We start from the raw sequence: 22,067 nt of genomic DNA on the forward strand, positions 1-22,067 counted from the left end.
AATTTCCTTCCGCTCCCCACATACACAACAACAGGTTGGCATTCTCACTGGTTCTTGACCAGGTCAAGACAAATCATAACGAAAGTCCATGGAACTGTGTAAGAGACTGCACAGTGCACAAAATTGGGAAAACACAGTCACTGCAGCACCTTGGAATAATAAATATTGCATTACTTAAAATGATTCCATGTTGGCAGACCCTTTAATAGTCTTCATTGTCTGGAAAAGATTTTATAGTTGCTCAATTTTGTAGTATTCCAATATTCTTGCATTACATTTTGTACAAGTCTACTGATATAGGCCTCATGATACCTCAAACCTTTAGCTGAATTACTGAAGAAATAAATGACTTTCAGTGCAATTAATGCACTGCTCATCATTCAGGGGAGGAAAGAGTGGATGAAGTAAGAATCACCTCAACTAGAATACAACAATACAATGAGAAATGAGAAATGAGAAAATAAGTACATGTAACTGAGGGGCACTGACTTAAAATCTTTAAGGAGCACTTGCATCTTTCTGGATGTCAGCTTACAATGTACAGATACACTGTATGCATCACCATGGTGACAATTTTCTTTGGTTGTATGTAGTCATCGACCTAATGTGTCATCTTGATTAGATATACAGTGACATATGTGTATCCTTTCTTAATATGCTTTTAGCAGAATTCCACAGAAAATGTGTCAATCAGTTATTCATCACATTACTAACATCTCCTTACCACAACCCAATGAGGTGTACAGTGTATGCTTGGCAGCAAGGAATACAAAGATGGCAACTGCTTTTCGTGCGCACTGATGTCATGTCAAAGTTCATTGCCAGTGCTCACATGATCATAACTCTATCAATATTTGCTTCATTTTCCTCATTTTTTTTTTCTCAGCCACTGACAGCCCTTGTTTCAAATGCTTTCTTGGAATATCAAGTTATCCAAGGGGGTACGGTAATCACCCCAGAGTGCACTCATCGCCTCGGCATAAATATGCCTCATCGTGTCAACATGGGACCCGCCCAGCTGTGCGTAGGCAGCTCATGGTGCCACAAACAGCCACAAAGCAAGAAAGAAGGTGGACAGTCTGTCAGACCCTGGGATTCCATGTCTCCCAGAGAGGATTAAGAGATCTTGAGGTCAAGACAGCTACGATGTCGACACGAATGTTAAGGCAACCAATGTTCATCGGATGTTGAATAGCAATGTTAATCATGTTCATGGGATGTAATGTGCAGTCTGATCATAAATCTGAAGTTTACAGCAACTGTTTTTACTGATTGGTGGAAGAAAAGCAAAGCTGATGGGGGGAAACAAATGATCTGAACAATTAGGTAAACCTTTTCCTGGGGCCCGTTGCATAAAAGTTACAATTATGGTAACTTTGCCATCCAATGGTAACTTCCATGGAATTCTTGATTTTGATTGGCTGTTGAGTATTGTTACCATGGTAGTTACAATTGGATGGCAAAGTTACCATAATTGTAACTTTTATGCAACGGGCCCCAGGTGATAGCTTTAATAGCATTTTCAGAACATTAATTTTCACCAAGGAATTAGCATTTTACCCCCCCCCCCCCTCCCAAAAAAAAAACAAAAAAAAAAAAAAATGAACAGACCCAGACTTCCACTCATAATTTGCACATTTGAATGCAAGGCAATGGAAAAATGCAATGCCATGTAATACATTCAATCTTTTGTATCTGCTGGAGTATCCAGACCATTTCAATAAGTTTACATAATCATTGTTATCACAAAATATTCCCACTTGAGATCATCATTATGACTGTGATATTCAATTACTCACAAAACCGAGCAATGAGGAAAGACACTAAAATGGTTTCTTTTCATATCCACAAAACAAATTATTAAGGGCAATGAAATGTAGAAAACGGTTGCACAATTATCATCCTATAACCTCATTTGTGCTATGGTATCATGTGTTTCATCATGGTTTCATCACCAAAGGATGAAGCTTAATAGATTTATTCAAAACGTGTCAGTCACTATGTCCTTACCTTTTATAACCCTGTACACCTGAGAGTTGTGATCATGCATTTTAACTCAAGCTGTCCCCAGGGGACTCTGCAAGGCCAAAATGCCTGCATCATAAAACTTTCTTACCACATGCTTGTTCCGATACCTGTGAATGTGACAGGTAAGGGCTACACGGGAGTCACACGCATGAATAAACTATAAAGGATGAACACAGATAATCTTTAAAGGCAATAAATCAAGCTTGTGGCAGTTTGCTTTGAAAACATGCCCGGCTTCCTACTGAAGTTATCCATCACAATCACAAATACATTGAACTAATTAGTTTGCGGATGATGGTGTCATCACCTCACTAGGCTACCGCTGCACTGCGCACAAATATTTACTCAAAGTTCACTTTCATTTTCATATCAATTCAAAAGGAAGTTACCCTCCATATTAACATTTTACTCAGAAATTTTGATTTGATAGTAAAAACAAAACCTGGATGCAGGAGTAAAGCTGCTAAGTCATTCATAAGAGACTGGCTTTTATGGCATTTTCATTTGAATCATTCAATTAATTCACATGAAATTTTTAAATGTACCACGCAGCAACTGCCTATTTTTATGGCACAAATGACTTAGCTCTGTGCATGTCTTCATGGACATTGTTTGTTTGTTTGTTTGTTTTGTTTTGTTTTGTTTTGTTGATTTGTTTTTTGTTTTTTGTTTTTGCTTTAAATTAGGTTGAGCATGAAATAGACTGTCCATCAGACATGATATCAAATGCACACACTGAGTAATAAGTCAGAATTCAATATGGTCAAACCTGCCTCACACACACTGACGGTCACTAAAGAGTGGTCTCATTGTACAGACTGCCTTTCCTAGTGGCATCTATGACAGCTTGGATGATACACACACAATTATGTGAAAGTTGATCTTCATGTGACTGAGAAAGACACAGAGACTATTATGGCAATATTGGACTTCGGCATTATCCCTCCAAATGCATCCAAATTCTTGTCATGTTTCTGTTGCTGTGAGTTCAGGCAAACAAGCCAAATCATGGACACAGGTGAACAAATATCATCTTGGTGACATCTTCTGTGTTTTTCATGTTTTATATACTCACACATCATACCACACCATTTAAAAAAAAAAAAAAAAAAAAATCTAGAAATGTCGCTACGGCGACTGGTATGCCTCCGCCATAATGCATGATTCTCCTAATAGGTCTATATCTATAGGACATACATGTGGACAATGTGTGATGACTGTTTCACATAATTGGCAAAATATTAGAATGACATGTTTGTCACAAATGTGTTGAATGTTCCCCTTCCTTGACCTAGGTTTAACTGGAATAATGGGAGAGCATTTATTTGGGGATTTGAGGACTTTTACTTGACTCTGATCCATTTATAAGTTTATGCATTGAGTAATTTTCAAGGTATGGAGAAAAAGTGCAATATATTCTATCTGTATTGAATAGTAAATTGTTACCATTTTCACGTGTCCTTTGACCCTTGACCCTAAAATTCATAAGAGAATCACTGTCGGGCAGAACATGCATAAGTAATGAGTTTCAAGATAACTTGAGCTACTTCCGAGATATGGAGGTCGAAGTAAAGTTCAGCACTTTCACTTGATCTTTGACCTTTTGACCTTTGAGGCAAAAAAACAAACAAACTTCCCAGAGAATCTCTATTGGGTAATACATGTATACATCAAGTTTTAAAAAAAAAATCCAGCAGGCACTGCGTAAATATGAGGGAAATAGTAAAAAAGTTGATATTGACCCTTGACCCCTGACCTTTGACCCCATGACCCCAACATTCCCTAGATAATCACTGCCAGTCAGAAAATGCATACATACTATGTTCCATGAAGATAGTTTTAACCATTTCCAAGATATGGAGGAAAAAAAAGGGAAATTTTAATATTTTCACTTGACCTTTGACCTTTGATGTCATGACCCGAAACTCTCACCAGAGAATCTTAATTGGGTAGTACATGTATACCAAAGTTTCAAGAAAATATCTTTAGGCATTGCATAGATATGAGGAAAATAGTGAAATTTTGAACATTTGAGCTTGACCTTTTGACCTTGAGCATGTGCACCAAAAAGTTGATAGGCACAACTTCACCCCCTCATACACATACATGCCAAGTTTCATTAGGATACCTCAAAAGATTTTTTAGTTATGCTGTCAAGACCAGTGTACCACAGTAATTCTAGCTTGAATAATGCACACAAATTCCCCCACTCATCTGCCCTAAGCACATTTGCAGCACACTGGGCAAGTTTACCCTATTCACTGTATATTACCTTGGATGTATTGTTCCTGCTGCTTTCATCTTGCCTTACCCATCTTTTTTCACAGGTTCCTTTCTTTAATCCACAGAAAATCCATCAAAACATATCATAAAACAGCCTGACAGAGAGGAAGTGTTTAATGCACCATAGAGCTGCTAATGTTTAAGGCGGGGGATATCTCATGATGACTTTGCTAATGCTATCACAGAGATACACTTTCTCATGGCTGGTCAGAGTCCATCTTCCTTATTCATATGAAAGGTCATTACCAATTAAAGCACACACTTCACTCTTCACAAATCAAGTCCATCCCCCACAAGCAATTCATATGATTTGGTGTTATATCACTTTTGAATTCCTTACTATTTCATGTTAATGCTACATAAAATACATGAGAAATATATGTAAATCATTCTCTCTCTCTTTTTTTTTTCAGACCTCAGTTGTTCACATGTATACAAATTTTGCTTTGTTTGCAGATTTTTCAAAGGTCTTCCATTTTATTGGATTTCTGAATTCTTTTACTGATTCTTTACTTGGCCACAAAGATTGAAGTTCTCCTTTTTCTCTCAAATTGGCAAATTTGTACATTTCTTTCTGATTTGTGGAGTTTGATGAATTTAACCATTTCCCTCCAATCTTTCTCCAATAGGAAATTTAGGGTAATTCAAAGGTTCTAATTAAATGACAAGATAAAAACTTCTGCCACAAAATGCTTCCAGTAAGCACAAACTATGATCTTGAATGTACAGTATCAGTCTCGGGCAAATAAGTTATTTTTTTTTTTTTTTTAAAGGAAGAAAAAAAAAAAGAGTTACTGGAGAGTTCCCCTTTTTAAACCACTATGTGAAGTCCCTTTGTGCCACAAGCAATTATTCAATCCTGGAGAGCCTTGTCGTATTAGAGTCAAGAGGTTTCAAGTGGTTATAACGTAACTTTACACAAAGGGAAAGCAATCCCATACACTTGCACATGTACATCTGTATGCACATTACACAGAATAATACACTTGTACATGTCATCACCCACCTCAAACATTGATCAAGCAGGGGGGTTTATGTATGTTCATGATCAAAGGCAATAAGAACCTGCATGAAAATAAGGCATTTCAGCCTCTTGGATGTTGCAACATCAATTACAATGATGATGACGCTAATAAAAATTTCCATACATATCCAGAAGCAGACAGTCCACCATCTGTCAAAAAAAAAGATAAATAAATAAAAATGTTTCAAAACTGAGTATGATGATGTAATACTGTCACTATCAAACCACAATGTGTTCGACATTTATATACTATTTAACATATTAGGAAGAAGCCTGGAACAGCTACAAAAAGAAAAAAAAAGTAAGGGAAGGGGAGTGATCACATTTAAAGTTCAGATACTAGTACACCTTTGAGCACGTAGCCATGGTTTATACTCCTGCTACACATACATGTCTCAGTCATTGGCCCGAATTCTCAAAGGTGGAATAACTTTATTACACCGCTTATTCCGCCGATTTATTATGCCTCCTATGCAAATCAGGCCCTCGTGACGTAAAATGACGCGATTTATTCCCCGGAATCTATTCTCAAAGGTGGAATAACTTATTCCCCAGCATAACTATTCCGTAGAATAGTTATTCCAGCTTTGAGAATTCGGGCCATTGCCTACAATCTTCGATGCTGAAAAGGGTTGTCAACTGATTCACATAAACTAGCATGTGAGGGAGAGGAAATTAGCACAGAAAGTGGTGCTATAATTTTGTACTTGATTATTTGCTCAAATGGGGATACTGCATCGGCCACTTTACAACTGTAGAAATAATTGTATCATGAATGTGTCTCCATTCATCTGGCAGAGTTCTTGCTTAGGTGCTTTCATGTGATTGCATCCAGAACAACACTCACATCTATTATATGCTAATTATTCTTGATGCAGTTCTACAGAGCATACAAATGTAGTATCACAGTCTTATTTCACTCCTCTTTTAGCACAGCCACACCTTCTCTCTTCTTCTTTCTAATCTTTTCTTTCTCACTAAATACGTGACTCGACTCCCGGGGTTACATCATCTCGTGCCTGGAGTTATTGATTGCCGACATCCAGATGATGGCGAGGATCAATGGTGAGCCTTGATGGTGCTATGGTGGAGGCCAGCATCCACGCGGAGTCCAAATTTAGTTGTTGGCAGTATCGACGTGCTGAAGCTTCTTCCAGTGCCTACAAACAGCCATTCATTTTAAGTGCAAAATGTGTTTGACTTATCCCCCTCATTCAAGAGTCTATACTCAAGGCAACACCTTTCCCCTTGTTATGCAAATTATGATATGAAGTACCCAGGAAGTGTACCCCTTAAAAATATCTTCCTCAAATTTCGCAAGAGGTGACTGTGCAAGAATGTCTTGAATCAAGCAGTGAGAACATTAATGAGCAGCTAAAAAGGTATCAGCATAAATGTGTACACATTTCTCCAAAACAGTACAACAACATTTCAATTCACATAGAATTGCAACATTAATAAAAGCAGCATGCATTTCTTCTCAGTTGAAAAGATTGATGTCACGTACAAGTGTACTTACAATTGTACATTTCACCCAACTTACTTTTATCAACAAGCTCCCTTGAACGTTCATAAATGTTATTTCACTGCAATGTAAAGAAACCATTCGGGCACTGTCCGTGTCACTCCTGATACAACTCAGTGTCTCATTATGGTTGATTGTTTGTTTGATGAATTTTCAGTTTTTGTGTACAGTGTGGTACCAATGGGAGAGTTCTGAGGATAAGACATTGTCACCTTGACTACCAGTAACTAGCATAGCTGCATGTGACAGCTGAAAATATATCTGTATAATGAAAATAGAAGGATAAAAAGAAAGTGAAAGTTTCTATCACAATGTTTGCTGAATTTCAAACTCTTCATCAAAGTCGAAAGGAATACAAACAGAGTGGTGCTTTTCATCACAGATATCTCCTGGACCAAGAATTTACCTGTGCTGCACTTACGACTCTGTGTGCCGTTGATGTCATGATCTCTCTCACAGTGAGAGCCTGAAATCTTCCACGCACAGAATGGTGTGGAAATAATCAATACACTGCCTGCCCACTTTCATCACAATCCCTCCCTTCCTCTCTCTCTCTCTCTCTCCAGGGTGTTCTTAGAAGCCGTGCCACAACTCTATTCAAACACCACTAATCTTTAGATATACACGTGGCCATGAATGCACCCTAGATCCATTCAGAGTGTTCCCATGGCGACTATTACATTGATGGGACCACAAAAAAAAAAAAAAGATGGGGGGGGGGGGGTGGGATATAAAGCACAGCTCCACAGAGCCATCTCAAATGGGGAAAACACTGTGCAGCAAGTCATTGAATTTACGCCAAGATTCCGGAGATGGTTGCCAAAGAAATTTGTGCGGAAAAATTCTACTCTAAAAAAAAATGCGACGATTAATGGGAGAATGATGAAGGATTTTCAACGACGACTCAATTCTACCACCTCATCCTTGGTCTTTCTATACTTCCTGCCACTCCTTTTCCACCTCCCTGCTGTGTCTACTTCAATAGCGTGGAACTGGGTCACTCACTGAGCACATTTGTTACTGCAGGTCTTGGAGCAAAGGCCAACTGCCTCACATTGTTATATGTGTATTTATTGTGAAGTCCCCTAGTATTTCCTCTCCAATATGAAAAGGAGAGGGGAGAGGAAAAAAATATGAATGCTGTAAATACCTTGCCAAGCTATCTCCATCTTCCAAATCAAGTTCTTGTTTCATTCCTTTTCTTCCTGTTGCCATGGCAATTAACACACAACATTGTGGCAATAAATATATTCAAAATGTCCATGGTAGATAAGTACTGTAGTCGCCAACCTCTATGATATACTAGTATATCAACATGTTTGAATTACTGAAACTCCAACAAGGAGCAAAACCCTTTTACAGATAAATGGTATGAAAAAGGTTATTATTCTAATGAGAGACTGTCATATAACCAGCAAATAAAATGCGCAAAGTGGTTTGTAGAGTGAAGTATACAGACTTCTACGTAAAGAAAAAACAAATACATGACACCTCAATGTCTGCTATTGAACTATGACTGTATGTGCTAGAAAAATGCAATCTGCTGCTGCAAGCTTGTGATGAATTCAAAACTTTTGATGGGAAAGATATTCCTATGATTATGAACAGGCCACCCCCAAGTAAGAATTTGTCTTTTGCAAACCATAATGTACCATCACTACACACATTAATAACTTAAAACTTAAAATTGATGCTACCATTTAGCTTTGGTAATTGTTTTTTTCTTTCAACAGATTCTAGATGTTCATGCACATACAATACATTCGACATTGTACACTGTGCAGATCAGCAATAAGAAGTGACAGTTATATATTGTTCACAAGCAACTACTGTAAAACAAGATATATTTGCGGCATGAAATTTTCATCAATCGGAGCCAACAACCTTTTATCACAGCATGAAAATTTTGTGAATTTCCACTGGCAATCAATGCATATAGTGCAGACAAGAACTTTTGTGTGCATTTTAATTTCACAAAATCTTGGATCTCAGGAAATTCACAAAATTCTAATGCACTCAAATATTCCTTGTTTTACAATATTTGCAAAGATACTATGTGAATTTAAGAATAAAATTTATCTCAAATTACATCTAGTTATAATGCAAACTCTTAATAAAAAGTCACAATAAAAATTATGGTCTCAAGCAATGTTCACTTGCACTCACTCTACAAAATGTCCTCTTACACAGGACTGTACACAAAAAGGTATGGCTAGCATGTATTTCTACTATCCTTACGCTACATAGTGGGCTTGATGCCTACATGGAGTGACACGCAGCAGTGGGTCTCTGTTCATTTTCTACAGACAGATTTTCAAAACATGGAAGAGTTATCCCATATTTATTTTCATCTTGACAGCATAAAGTCAACGTGGCTGCACTAAGCATCCATCACAAATGACCAGGCGCTGCAGACAGGATGAAAAATAATGTCCCCCTTCTGACATTTCTAGTTCGGGCACGGCAAACCTTTTTTCCCCCCACTTTGCCCTGCGCACCCGTGTTAAGACATCAGGCTGGTATGTTTATAAAGCAGGGTTCACAGAAAGGGCCGGCAGCCATTGCTGGAGCAAACATGGTGTGGCTGGCTGGCTGGCATTCAATCAGCGCAGTGCCCTTAGACGCCTGCCTGATGGTAAAGGAGAAAAGCTTTGCACTAACACAGTAGGGACAAAGAAAGGGCAATGACAGTGGCACAGTCAAGAGTGGTCAGGAATGGTCACGAGTGGTCAGGAGTGGTCAGTCTATCAAGCCATAAATGGTTGCACCAGAGTCGGATGCACTAATCAGTGAAAATTGACAAATCATAGAAGAGTAAACTTCAATAGTTTTACCCGACAAAAGCAACGGCACATTTCAGACTAACTAAATAATAAAAAAAAGAGCATAGTATCGTTTCTTCAGGCAGTTAAAGTCCTGTCAATCTTTCCAGTGCCCTGAGAGAGGTTATTCATTCACATTATCGGAGCATGCCATAATATTGATATCATAATCTGTTTAAAAAGACACAAATTAGCACCGAGTGTAGAGTTTGTAATTACAGCAAGAAAGAGTTGTAAAATGTAATACTTGTCTAGATATTGATAGGTATTATATGATGTAAGACATCATTAAATGTGCTTCACATTTGTAATTACAATTAATCACCCCACTCCAATCGTGGTCACTCAAAGTGGATCGTGTGCTTCAGACTTCCTTTCTACTTGACCTACAATGCATATAAATTTGTGTCCTCTTCCGTATGGATTTACTCATCTTCATGCAGGCTCACACTCGTGCTAGCGTTTCTCCCCATAATGGCCGAGAGATTCAACCTCCTCCACATTCTAATAGCTAGCTGACTCACACCACAGCAGAAGGCACTACCGCCACCGCCACCGCAGTGACGCTCTTTGCAGCCAATCAAACCAATGACACAGCACAAGCTCAAGTCGGTGAAGGTTCACCAGCTACAGTGCATCGTTAGTCTGAAAATATCACAAGCGTGGCTTATCTCTGTGGCCGAAAGTTGCCATTTCTCACATGACACGCACACTCAGCAAATGTCAGGCTGTCAACGAGGTGTATTCCAACATTACTCCCCTCACGACTTGCTAATCATGCTGTCACCATTGACAACCATTACCACAGCAACCTGCTGGCACAGTTTCAATAATAATAAGTGGTGGTTGTGAAAGAGTTAAGCTTGGAGCTCAGGTTGCCCACAATGAGTCATTAGAAGTAAAAGAGATAAAGACATCCTCAATTATTTTTTTTAATAAAATAAAGGAAAGACAGAATTCGGGATTTTAATATTTGTTTTCCTTGCATATGAAGATCAAAACAATAATTTCAGGACAAAAAAGACACAAACGATGAGATGCCTAAAATTATATTCCCAAATCATGTGAAGTGAGTAGGACAGCTGTGAACAAATGATACATTCTGTGCTCAAGTACAACTCCTATAGGCCTACACGTATATCACAAATTTCCACTGTTTCTATAAACATGTTCATCCTTGATTACCATTCCTATCATCTCTACATGACCAGGGAACAATCTATATCTTGCATCACGCATAGAAGATGAAGCTGAATTCAATTCCCTTCACAATGTATTACATGGGAGAAGGAGGGTGGGGATACTGTATGTCTTGCCATCCACTGCCCGACTATGGAACTGTTGCCTTGTCTTTTTGTCCCATTATGGATTCTCTTCCTGTTCCCCCCCCCCCCTGAAATTTGCAGCCTGTATAATTCAATTCACAGCTTCCCCCTCTCAAATGATTCTCAACACTTCACAGCCTGCAGTGATAGATGCATTAATTTGACCATGCCAAAATAATCTGCTCTGCAAAGGTTTTAAAATTGTAATATAAAATAGCACTGCATGCATGCATGCACTGCCAAAAGAAGCATCAATTATTCAAATGTGCCAATGCTTGTAGAACATCCCTTGCAGTTGACCAAGTTTTAGCCTGCTGCACTGGGGGAGGTGTGATGCCATCTTAAAGACGACATCTCTTCAGCACACAAGACTTTCGTGGCAGGCTGTGGACAAAGACGTAGTTTGAGGAGTTTGGGGGAATGGATGGCTGCTTGATAAGCAAAGCAGTGTGATTCACAAAGCCGTGCCCAACTCCTTCCAAAATGTCAGCTCTGGTGAAGGTCGTAATGAAGAAAACACACACATCCTCCGTTCGCCAGACATTTTAAGTCGATCCCCTAACACCCCCTGCCACGCATGAAGAGACGATGCGGTGATTTTCAACCCCAGTCGGGCAAGGCAAGGAAGCCATTACATTTAGAGAGATAAATTACAGGTAGCAAAGGCCTCACTCCTCAGGCACAATTATCAAAAAAGAAACTAGTTAACTGGAACCCAAGATAGCAATTCCCCTCATATACTAACCTCCTGAATTCATACTCAAGGCATCACATTAATTGGCGTGTGGGTGTGGGTGTGGGTGTAGGTGTGGGGGAGGGGAGTTTCTACTTGTGTGAACAGTAACATAGCCATACACTGTCTCCCTCTGAGTGCAAGAGCTCCCAGGTTATGACAATCAATATCTGAATTCAAAGAAACCATCTATACAGTCAGACTGTTCACTATTCATCGTAATCCTACCTGGATGCTGGGTGGGAGTCTGTGAGACGATGCGGCAGCAGCATCACCCCTGGATGACATCCAACGGAGGCATCAAAATCTCCGTAAATGAGGACTCCAACCTCGCTGGCAAAAAGACAACTCATGGCAATGAGTAGTCTGGAATTCCTAACCCTTGTCCTTTCTTTCCTCCAACAAGATGGACCAATAGAAGTGGGAAATGGAGGAAACAAGGGAGGAGGGATCTGAAATGCTCAGATGTGAAATCATGTTTGTCTCTGTTCAATAACTTTATTGACAAGGGGGCAGGCCTGTGTAATATCATCATGGCAATATCACTTCCATATGAAGTCAACTAGCACTGTAATGAAAATATGCCTGGAAGCCAGGCTAGCAAAACTGGTTCACCCATAGTAGCTGGATAACATGATCTGTGCAAATTATGCTAATATGTCACACGCATTGTAGCATAAAGAGGAAATCCAGCAAAGTTTTCTTTCAAGGAAAAGGCTTATTACAACAATCATCTAAAGCGTTTTCATGACAGGGAATAGTGTGTCATGATCATAATCCTTGTAAATGAATGCAAACTGAGAGGCAAATGTACAGAGATACAGTTGACAAACTTCTTCTGCATTGGGTGTTGCCCAATGTACATGTGTATTACAGACATTTGACATTTACCCTGATATACATACAGTATACATCAGGTTCTTCCATTTGAAAAATGGCTGCTCTTTCAGACACAAAGACAGTAAGATAACCATTCTCACATCTAAAATATACAATGTATGCTCTTTTGAGTGAAATGACATGTGACTCTGAATGATAAGATGGCTCGTTTCTGTTGGTTTGGGGTTTTTTTTAATAACTCTGAACATGTAGGCCCGAATTCACGAAGGTGGTACAAATGAAACCATGGTTTAAACCATGGACAAAAACCATGGAGCACCAAGTCTCGCACAGAACATTTCGTTACGAAATTGGTCATTTCGTCGACAAAATGATCGTTTTGTGAACGAAATTATCATTTTGTGGACGAAATGTTCATTTAGTTACAAAATGTTGTCATTTTGTTACAAAATAATCATTTCATCGACGAAATGACTGATTTCGTAATGAAATATTCCATGCGACACTTGGCACTCCATGGTTTTTGTCCATGGTTTAAACCATGGTTTCATTTGATGATGATGATGATGATGATGAAGTCTTGTATAGCGCCGGTATCCGCCAAGTCAGGCGCTCATGGCGCTTGCTCCAAAATAAATACATAATTCAGCTTAAATTTCATGGGTGTACAGCTTGCGATATGACAGTTAAAAATAAAAAGAAATAGTTCCAGGAAGTAATTGTCTCCAAATTGTACCACCTTTGTGAATTCGGGCCGTATTGTCTCAAATATTAAACTGCAAATCCACTTCCCTAAAACATGCAAGGCAATACAAATTGTATTGGGCAAGTGGAATTATGAGCATTGACTGCCCAACTTGTCCTTCTTTACAAGCATAAACATTTTAATATGGATGTGGCAGTTTAACCTGAAATGACTGCAGTAATGAATACAAATCAAACTTTTACACGTAGTATGAAGACATGTGAAACATAACAGAAACTAAGCCAGTGTGTGAGTAGCTTTGCAGGTAACAACCCAATATGTTTCTGTTCAGTATGAAACAGAACTACTCTGTGAGATACAGTTACAAACTCAAGATAAATGTTAAAGTGAATGGAACTGATCAGCTTCACGTGGCTGCCAACGAAGCGATAAATGCTTGTAACCAAGCAATCGAGGGATCAACAGTTTCAAGTCCCCAATAAAGAACTACAGTACTGAGGATAAAGTGCTCTGCCTACATGTACATTTGTATTGAGCACAACCTCCTCTGTCATGGGACCCAAACCAGGGGCCTCGGGACTGATAAGTCCATGGTCTCCAGTACTGAGCAGCAATTAGCTTCTATAGCTTTCACATTGTCAGACGGTACATCCCTCCCTACAACAATAGTCATTCTGATAATATGTAAATTGACTTTATGGAGTCAAGAGCAGAAGAGAGCTAGCATTCCCAACCATTTCTTCCCTGTGCCCTGTAATATTGCATATCAATGCTCAATTATATTGCATCATTCAGCAAGCAAACACACCACACACACAAATATAATTTAGTGTGTGCATGTGTGTGTACTACATAATGAATATTATGACTACATGATAAAGAAATAATGTTTGCTATAAAAAACACACACACATATATAAATGCTACTACACATTAGCCGTGGTCACACTAGCAAAAGATCGCGAAGTTTAAGATCATGATCGAGATCTTTTTCCAGTGAGACTGCAGCTATATCCCTAGTTTGAGTGGGAAGTTTCATGAGAAGGTTGCAGTCAAGCTGGCTAAACTTCGAGATCTGTTAAGATTACGAAACTTCTCAATCTTTTGCCAGTGCGCCCATGGCTAGTGTTTGATAATGCTTCCCTTCCACGTTATAAATCATCCCATTTGACGGGCTGTCAATTTTCAGAGTGGGACACACAGAATTTCATCAGAGCAGCTAAAGTATTATAACTTAGCACATAAGGAGTTCCTCCCCACCCCCCCCTCCCCTTCACAATTGTTACGACACATGCAGAGCATTCTGAAGGCACAAAGAGTAGCATGCCTTCTTCACAATACAGAGAGCTTTGAGACATAACATCATGCCTGTGTTGAGTGTAATACTTAATGAGAACAGGAAATGAATCCAAGAGTGTATTTCCATTTTCATTTCACGGCAAAAGTGCATGATTCTTTTCCTGGTTTTGCTCCTTGTGACACAAGCCCTTTCCTTTGCGTCATTATCAGTCTCAGATTCAAATACTATTACTCAATGACACCAAAACTTTGCCTAACTTTGTGAAACCCAAATGTTTCTGTCATTCCTCCACATCATGAATTGCCACAACAAAAAGACAATTTGAGAAGGACATCATCTTCAATGAGAGTTCTTGATTGATTTCAGAGGTTCTACTTGCCGAGTCTAAAAAGGATTTACATTTACAGAAGGTCGCCCTCTTTGGTGACAAGCCCCCCCCCCCCCTAATTCTTACAAATTCAATCTCCACCTGGAAATGACCTTTGTCATTAAAACACATGTCATGTATCACCACCAAACAGCAATAAGCCAAGAATGACCTTTTGAATGTTTGCACTAAGTCTGAAATGCTGAATTTCAAATCACCTTGGATTAAAAAGGGTCTAATTCATTGTGCAAATGTTGAATGGTCCTTGAAATTTGACTGATGAGTACTGTAAAAGCCTTTTCTGCGAATTTTGGCTCTGAATTCAACACAAGAAAATATCGCGGACAAACAGGCATTAGTGCACATAAGATATCCTTGGTGTCAAATCGCAAAAACATCTCGTGAAAATATCTGTGACTTCCACATTCCCGAAAATATTGGTATGCAAAATTAACAACTTTTACAGTAATATCTAACCACGCAAGTTGCAATGGGAAATCATTCCGCAACCCCTGTGTGCTGCTCTACCAATGAGGACTACTCCCTCCAAAGCAGCGGGTGGCCAAACTGTCTGCCAGTCTAGTTAGTACCTTGTCTGGTCTGTTCCTCCAGCAGGTCTGTGTGCAGCGCCATGTAGCGTTCCTCATCACAGATAGCCTCAATGCGGGCAGCCTCGGCTGAGAGATGGGTCTCCTCATTCCAGCCGGCCCGGTCAAACTCTGACAGGTCGTGGAGGTGTCCTCTTCCATCGTATCTGGAGACAGACAAAAGAGGAGGGCAAAGGGGAAAAGAAAAGAAAAAATTTAATTTCTATTTCCTAAAATATCTGGTTCTCCTGTGTGAAAAGCACAAAGACGTGGGACCTTCGCAAGTCTTGCCTCCATCAATGTCAATAATAAATAATGGGCATCAATGGTCCTTGCAACTCTTACAGGAAGGATTAAACTGCAAATGATGAATGCAGTGTCAGATGTCAGCAAAACATACTCTCAGTCACGCAAACAAGTAATACAATATGTACTACTCATGCCGTGTGCAGTGTGACTTTTCAGGGTGAGTTTTAACTTTTAGGGGTCTTGTACCACATGCTACACTGGTCAGAAAACACAACCCTTCATCCTGAAAGACACAGTAACATAGATTCCAGTACAAAAATCATTCCTTCTAGATTACAGCACGGCAGCCACAGATATGATGGCTTCTTCATCATAGACACACAGGATTTACAGATTATGGGACTTGTTCATTTTTTTAGTTTCCACATATAATGTATTTTTGATCACCAGAGGTATTACTCTTGACTCTTCTGGGAACAAATAATCACCACATCCTGAGCAAAAAGCACTTGGTCTACTGCATATCACAGAGTAGAGCTTAGAAGCATTGACATATGATCACTTTTAATAAAAACAGTTTTTCTACTATGGCCAATCAACTTGAAATGAAAATCCTCATTTCAAATCATCATTTCTTTGTTTTTTTTCTGTGAAAGGAAAGGCAAATACTTATTGTATATCTGCTCATCATACATTGACAAGTTTCAAGACTGATTAAAATTTCTGCAACAAACTGATGCTAGATACCTGTCAGATATTGCAATGCAATCGATCCTTGACATTTATATAGCAATCTCTCAGGTTACAGGCAAGAAGTAAAACTTCAGTGGCAATAATCTCCATGGCAACAAGAAAACAGCAACCTGTAATTCATTGCATTTTTTTTTTAATCAAAAGTGCAGAGACTAAGAAAATAAAATGGCAAGTAGATCAAACACAATACCAGCCATTTTGCAATTACTAACATTTATGCTGTAAGAGATATACTGTAATCAGCTGAAAACTAAACAGACCATTAATATCTTGGCCTGGATATACTCATACAATGTACATAATCATCTCCATGGCGACAGTGGCCTTGAGAATCAACTCTCTATGCACTTACCATCATTGTGTCTTTGTGTGTGAGTACTTTTCCCCCTCATCTAATCATTGTTTGTTAATACCTGAAGCACTTCCTTAAAAACTTTTGACACATAGTGTTGGTGTTGGATTAGCTACACCATTTGTACACACTACCACTTGTCTGACAGATATCAAGCTGAAATTTGAAATAAAGAAAATAAATAAATAACTAGAAATGTCGCTACGGCGACTGATGCCTCCGCCATAATGCATGATTCTCCCAATAGGCGTATAGTACAATGTCTTCACAATGTGTGATCCATGACAGTTTCACATAACTGATAAAATATTGATATGACAGGTTTGTCAGAAATGACTTGAATGTTCACTTTCCTTGAACTGGGTTTGCTATAATTATCGAAGAGTGCAGGTACACATATTGGGGGAATTGAGAATTTTTACTTGAATTCTGACGGACCATTTTATAAGTTTATGCATTGAGTAATTTCCAAGGTATGAAGAAAGAGTGTAATTACAGTACAAAATAGATTTTTTTTTTTTTTTGGGGGGGGGGGGGGCATTGAAACCTGGCCTTTGACCCTTAACCTTTGACCTTTGACATTCTTGCTGGAAATTTCCTGGAGAATCTCCATTAGGTAATGCATGTATATATTAAGTTTGAAAACTAATAATGCAAGTATTTCATATACTAACATATGAGGGAAATATTGAGGAGTTGACCTTGACCTTTGACCCCATGACTATTGACCTTTGACCCCTAAATTCCCTAGATAATCTCTGCCAGTCAGTACATGCATATGTACCACGTTCCATGAAGATACATCGAATTGAACCATTTGTGAGAAAAGTGATATTACAACATTTTCACCTAACCTTTGACCTTTTGACCTTTGACCTTAAATGACATGAAACTCTCTCTGGAGAATCTTTATGCAGTAGTACATGTCTACACCAAGTTTCAAGAAAATACCTTAGGGCATTGCATAGATATTGGGGGAAATAGCAGCACTTCTAGCATTTGACCTTGACCTTTTGACCTTTGACCTCTTGTCAATGTCACTAAAATCTACTTAACTAATTGTCCCATCATACATCATCCTTGGACCAAATTTGGTGAAAGCTGCTTCATCCCGTTTTGAGTTATCACGTAAACAGATAAATTTCAGGATTTGACCTTGATCTTTGACCTTTGACCTCAGGCTGATTTCGCTAAAAAACTAATCAAGTAATTGTCCCATCATACATCATCCTCCGACAAAGTTTGGTGAAATTTGCTCGATCCAGTCTTGAGTTATCGCGTAAACGGATACAATTTCATGATTTGACCTTGACCTTCGACCTTTGGCGGATTTCACCCAAAATCTAATCAACTAATTGCTCCATCATACTTTATAGTTGGACCAAGTTCAGTAGAATTCAAGTCAATATTACTCAAGTTATCGCGTAAACGAAAGCGGACGGACGTACGGACGGATGTACGGACGGACAACCCGAAAACATAATGCCTCCGGCACCACTTCGTGGCGGAGGCATAAAAATCAGGTGCTATTCGCGAAATTAAAGACACACGAAAATAATAACTCTGATCCCAATATGAATTTGACGTACATGTACATTTCTCCGTTCGGTACAGAACTCCTCAGTCGCGAATTTAACCACTCGCAAAAATATTATTTCAAATGGTAACAATGTTAGGAGCTCTGTTACATCACAGCGCAGTAGATTATATTTATAAAGTAGCTGCGCTATACAAATTTTCAATAATAATAATAATTATAATAATATCCTGTACACTCCTAAGAAAACTGCTGCACAAAACATAATTTGTGCAGCAGTGGTATACTGCTCAGCAAATTGCGATGCAATACCAGTAAAATTATAACCTGGGTCGAGATGTACAGCCAGTTAAATTGTGTGTAGTTATGGAAGAATAAGGGGGCAATTTATGACAATTATGATATTAATGATTCTCATAGGCATACCAAACCACTGCATGAATATTCATCTTGGGAACATACGATTACAAACTAATACACCAGTGAGCAATGCACTATATTTATATGTCATGCTTCTCTGTCACTGCGCAAGTTTTGGTAATAGGATCTTAACTGTATTCTGTAATTACAGATCTGAGAGATGAACTTGTGGTTGCATACAAGCAGTCTAGAAAAGAGAAGGATAGTAGACTCGAAATATGTGTGAATACCTTTCTACTTGTCAGAAAATGGTAGGCCTATATCTGCCATGAACATAAGTATGGTGAGAGGCAAAAAAAAAAACATTTCTTCACTTTTCATTCTCCATTCTAACTACTTCTGCTTTCTAAGATCCTCACTGACAGGTTGTCCAGTGGTAGAATAAACTTGGAATTACAAACCACCAAACCTGTATTTGAGAGCAAGGGACAGGCCATGGTAATCCTAACCACAACAAATGCAGATTAAAGGAAGAAAGAAAAAGGCACAACCGAAATGATGCTTCCCCTTTAAAACTGCACTGGAACATGTATGTAGCCTCCAGGGGATGCACAGCTGAGCAGAAACTGAATTGGATCAAAGGTCACTTATTAGCATACAATCACTCGTAAGCACGGCTGATTGTAACTTGTTCTATACAAATGAAAGGAAGCTGGCACACTTAACGTTGCAGACAGGGACCTGTTTCTTTGACACAAAGCCACTCGACCTGAACCTCCACCTTGCCGGCCGGCCGGTGAACCGTTGCAGGCACCCAGCTGATGGAAAATAACTCACTGGCCAGTAGTAGTGCTCTTCACTTTCTGTAACCTTGTGTCAAGGTTATTTACTGTCTGCTCTCTGTGTACAAACAATCCATACATTAAGTGGACTTGGCCAGGAAGAGACTTAGCCTTGCTTCCAGCCTGATTAACTTATCTCTTCCATGGTAGTGATGCTATTCACAATTTTGATAAACCCACAAGCCCTCTTTTCTTGTTTCCTTTTGTTTACTGACTTTAAAAAAAGCACTGCACCTTTTTTTATTACAACTGCCTAGAGCATATACTAGCATGTATCTCACCTACCAGGTACCTCCACACATAGGCTTAAAATGAAAAATTAGCATTCAAATCAAAGAATTAGCATACTGTATACAATACATTAGAAGTAACTTTTGTCAACACACACACACAAAGTATACTCAGGACAGTCTGATAGAAAATATGGGATCTCAAGCTCTGCCACATGAAGGCAATGTTTTAATCACTGTTCATTAAAAAATTTTTGTGCTTGGTTTTTTGTTTGTTTGTTTTTTTTTTTTTTGGGGGGGGGGGAATATGTGTGCGTTGGATTTTTTTTCATATTGAAGACAACTTAATCATTGCAATGTCAAATTTGAGAACGACAAGATCACACCGGAAATTATTTCTTTAAATGTATATTTCCTTCTCTAAAAAAAAAAAAAAAAAAAACAAAAAACAAAAAAAAAAACACCTTATGACTTTGGGCTTGTCATTATGACTGCTGACCTGTTACCACTCTCGTTTTGTACACACACACACACATATATGCACACACTCTAACATACACACACATGTATGCCTTGTTTACCTTAACACCTTCACACCTATCTCATACAAGTGAGAGCATTCATGTGCACGTGCGACATCGTCACCGCCATACAAGTATGTAACTACAATGTCACAGATCAAACATGCACATACAATGTAGATCACTGTCGAATATACACACTTTGTAGATCACTCAGTTGCAGTGGCATCTGTCAATTCATTTAAAACCTACATCAGGACATGGGCACTCACTTTTGAACTCGGGAAAAATTCATAAATACTGATTGACAGGGTATGGCACAAAGCACATTCCTATGGTTCTCATTCCCCAGCAGGAGATATTCTGGTAGTATTTATAGAATCAAAGAGCTTTAATGTTCACATCTTTTTTGATCAAAGAGTGAAATATAACAGTGGCATGGTGCTGTTCTATTTGAGCAAAGCATTGTAAACATCAAACTTTGAAATGCATGTAAACATCATTTGATCTAGTACCTAGTATATCAACTTGACATTTTATACTTCCATTTATATTATACCGGTTTCTATTAAGTTCCCTCTATCATTTCCACTCACAAAAAGTCACTGTCCTTAAAGAATGACATTTAAATCATATTTCTTTTAGACCAAAGAGGAATTCCATCTGTTTACATACAATTGTACGAGTGTGCACATACCGTGCACACTTCCATTCACCAATCTCTTGTTTGCTATTGACTTTGCAGTCTTGATAAAGTTGTGCATTATTCGTGATCATGCACTTACTAAGCAAACATGGCATGAAACACTTAACCTGCCAGCAACATACAATAGTCAAGTCTGACAGACAGACTACCAGTAATTTTCCATGGAAATCGACATTCATCTCGCCAAAAGACCTCGGTAAAGACTCAGTAGACACAGTTTATTTGCTGCGTGGGTGACAAAACCACTGCTAGATATATTACAAAAAAAAAAAAAGGTAAGAAAGCACACTTTCAACCAACAAAAGGGGGAAATGAAGTTGAAAAAACAAACATCGCAATCAAGGTCACCACTTTTCATACAAAAATGGCGCAAGAATGGAATGATTGCAATCAATGTTATGTCCTCTCTCAATGTGTAGTGTTATGGATATTCTCCATTCTGTATCTCTCAAAGGAAGATATGTGCATTGTGTGAATGGGAAAATACAGTGTACAGTAAATACTAAATATAGACCATTGACACTATTATCAGTCAGAGTTCAAGTTACTTTGTCATAATATTTTTAGAATTTGTCTTTCATATATTTTTGAATTTCTTACATCTTTCTGAGTTGAAAAGAAAAAAACCAACAACAAATGAAATACAATGTATACATGTACTAGGAAAGATACTGGAATAATAGAATCACTCTGGAATTGCACTACAGCAACACCAACAGTTAACTCGTTTCTATCAAGTTTACAAAAATAGCATCCCGAATGTCTGTAATAACAATAGCCCACTTTATTTTGCAAAGGTAAACATTACATCTTTAATCTTCCTGCATATATTCGTTATTTGAAACAAGCGATGATCTTGCCTGAGATATGCCTCAGTCTTGCCTGCCCTGCAGTAGCTAAATACATAACACAAGACACTTTCCAGCACACAACAGAGAATTACCAGGTTATGAAATGGAACTGATTTTGTGAGTCAG

The 22,067-nt window shown here is 38.6% G+C and overlaps 1 protein-coding gene across 1 annotated transcript in view; it reads right to left on the reverse strand.

Annotated features, from left to right (window-relative positions):
• Nucleotides 1-22,067, reverse strand: part of LOC140227775 (uncharacterized) — a 77,328-nt gene that overhangs the window by 43,293 nt on the left and 11,968 nt on the right. The window contains exon 2 of the mRNA XM_072308173.1: nt 15,544-15,707. Within this exon, the coding sequence (XP_072164274.1) occupies nt 15,544-15,707 (164 nt within the window). The remainder of the gene's footprint in view (nt 1-15,543; nt 15,708-22,067) is intronic.

The sequence above is a fragment of the Diadema setosum genome, chromosome 4 (genome assembly GCF_964275005.1).
Source record: "Diadema setosum chromosome 4, eeDiaSeto1, whole genome shotgun sequence".
Classification (NCBI taxonomy): domain Eukaryota; kingdom Metazoa; phylum Echinodermata; class Echinoidea; order Diadematoida; family Diadematidae; genus Diadema; species Diadema setosum.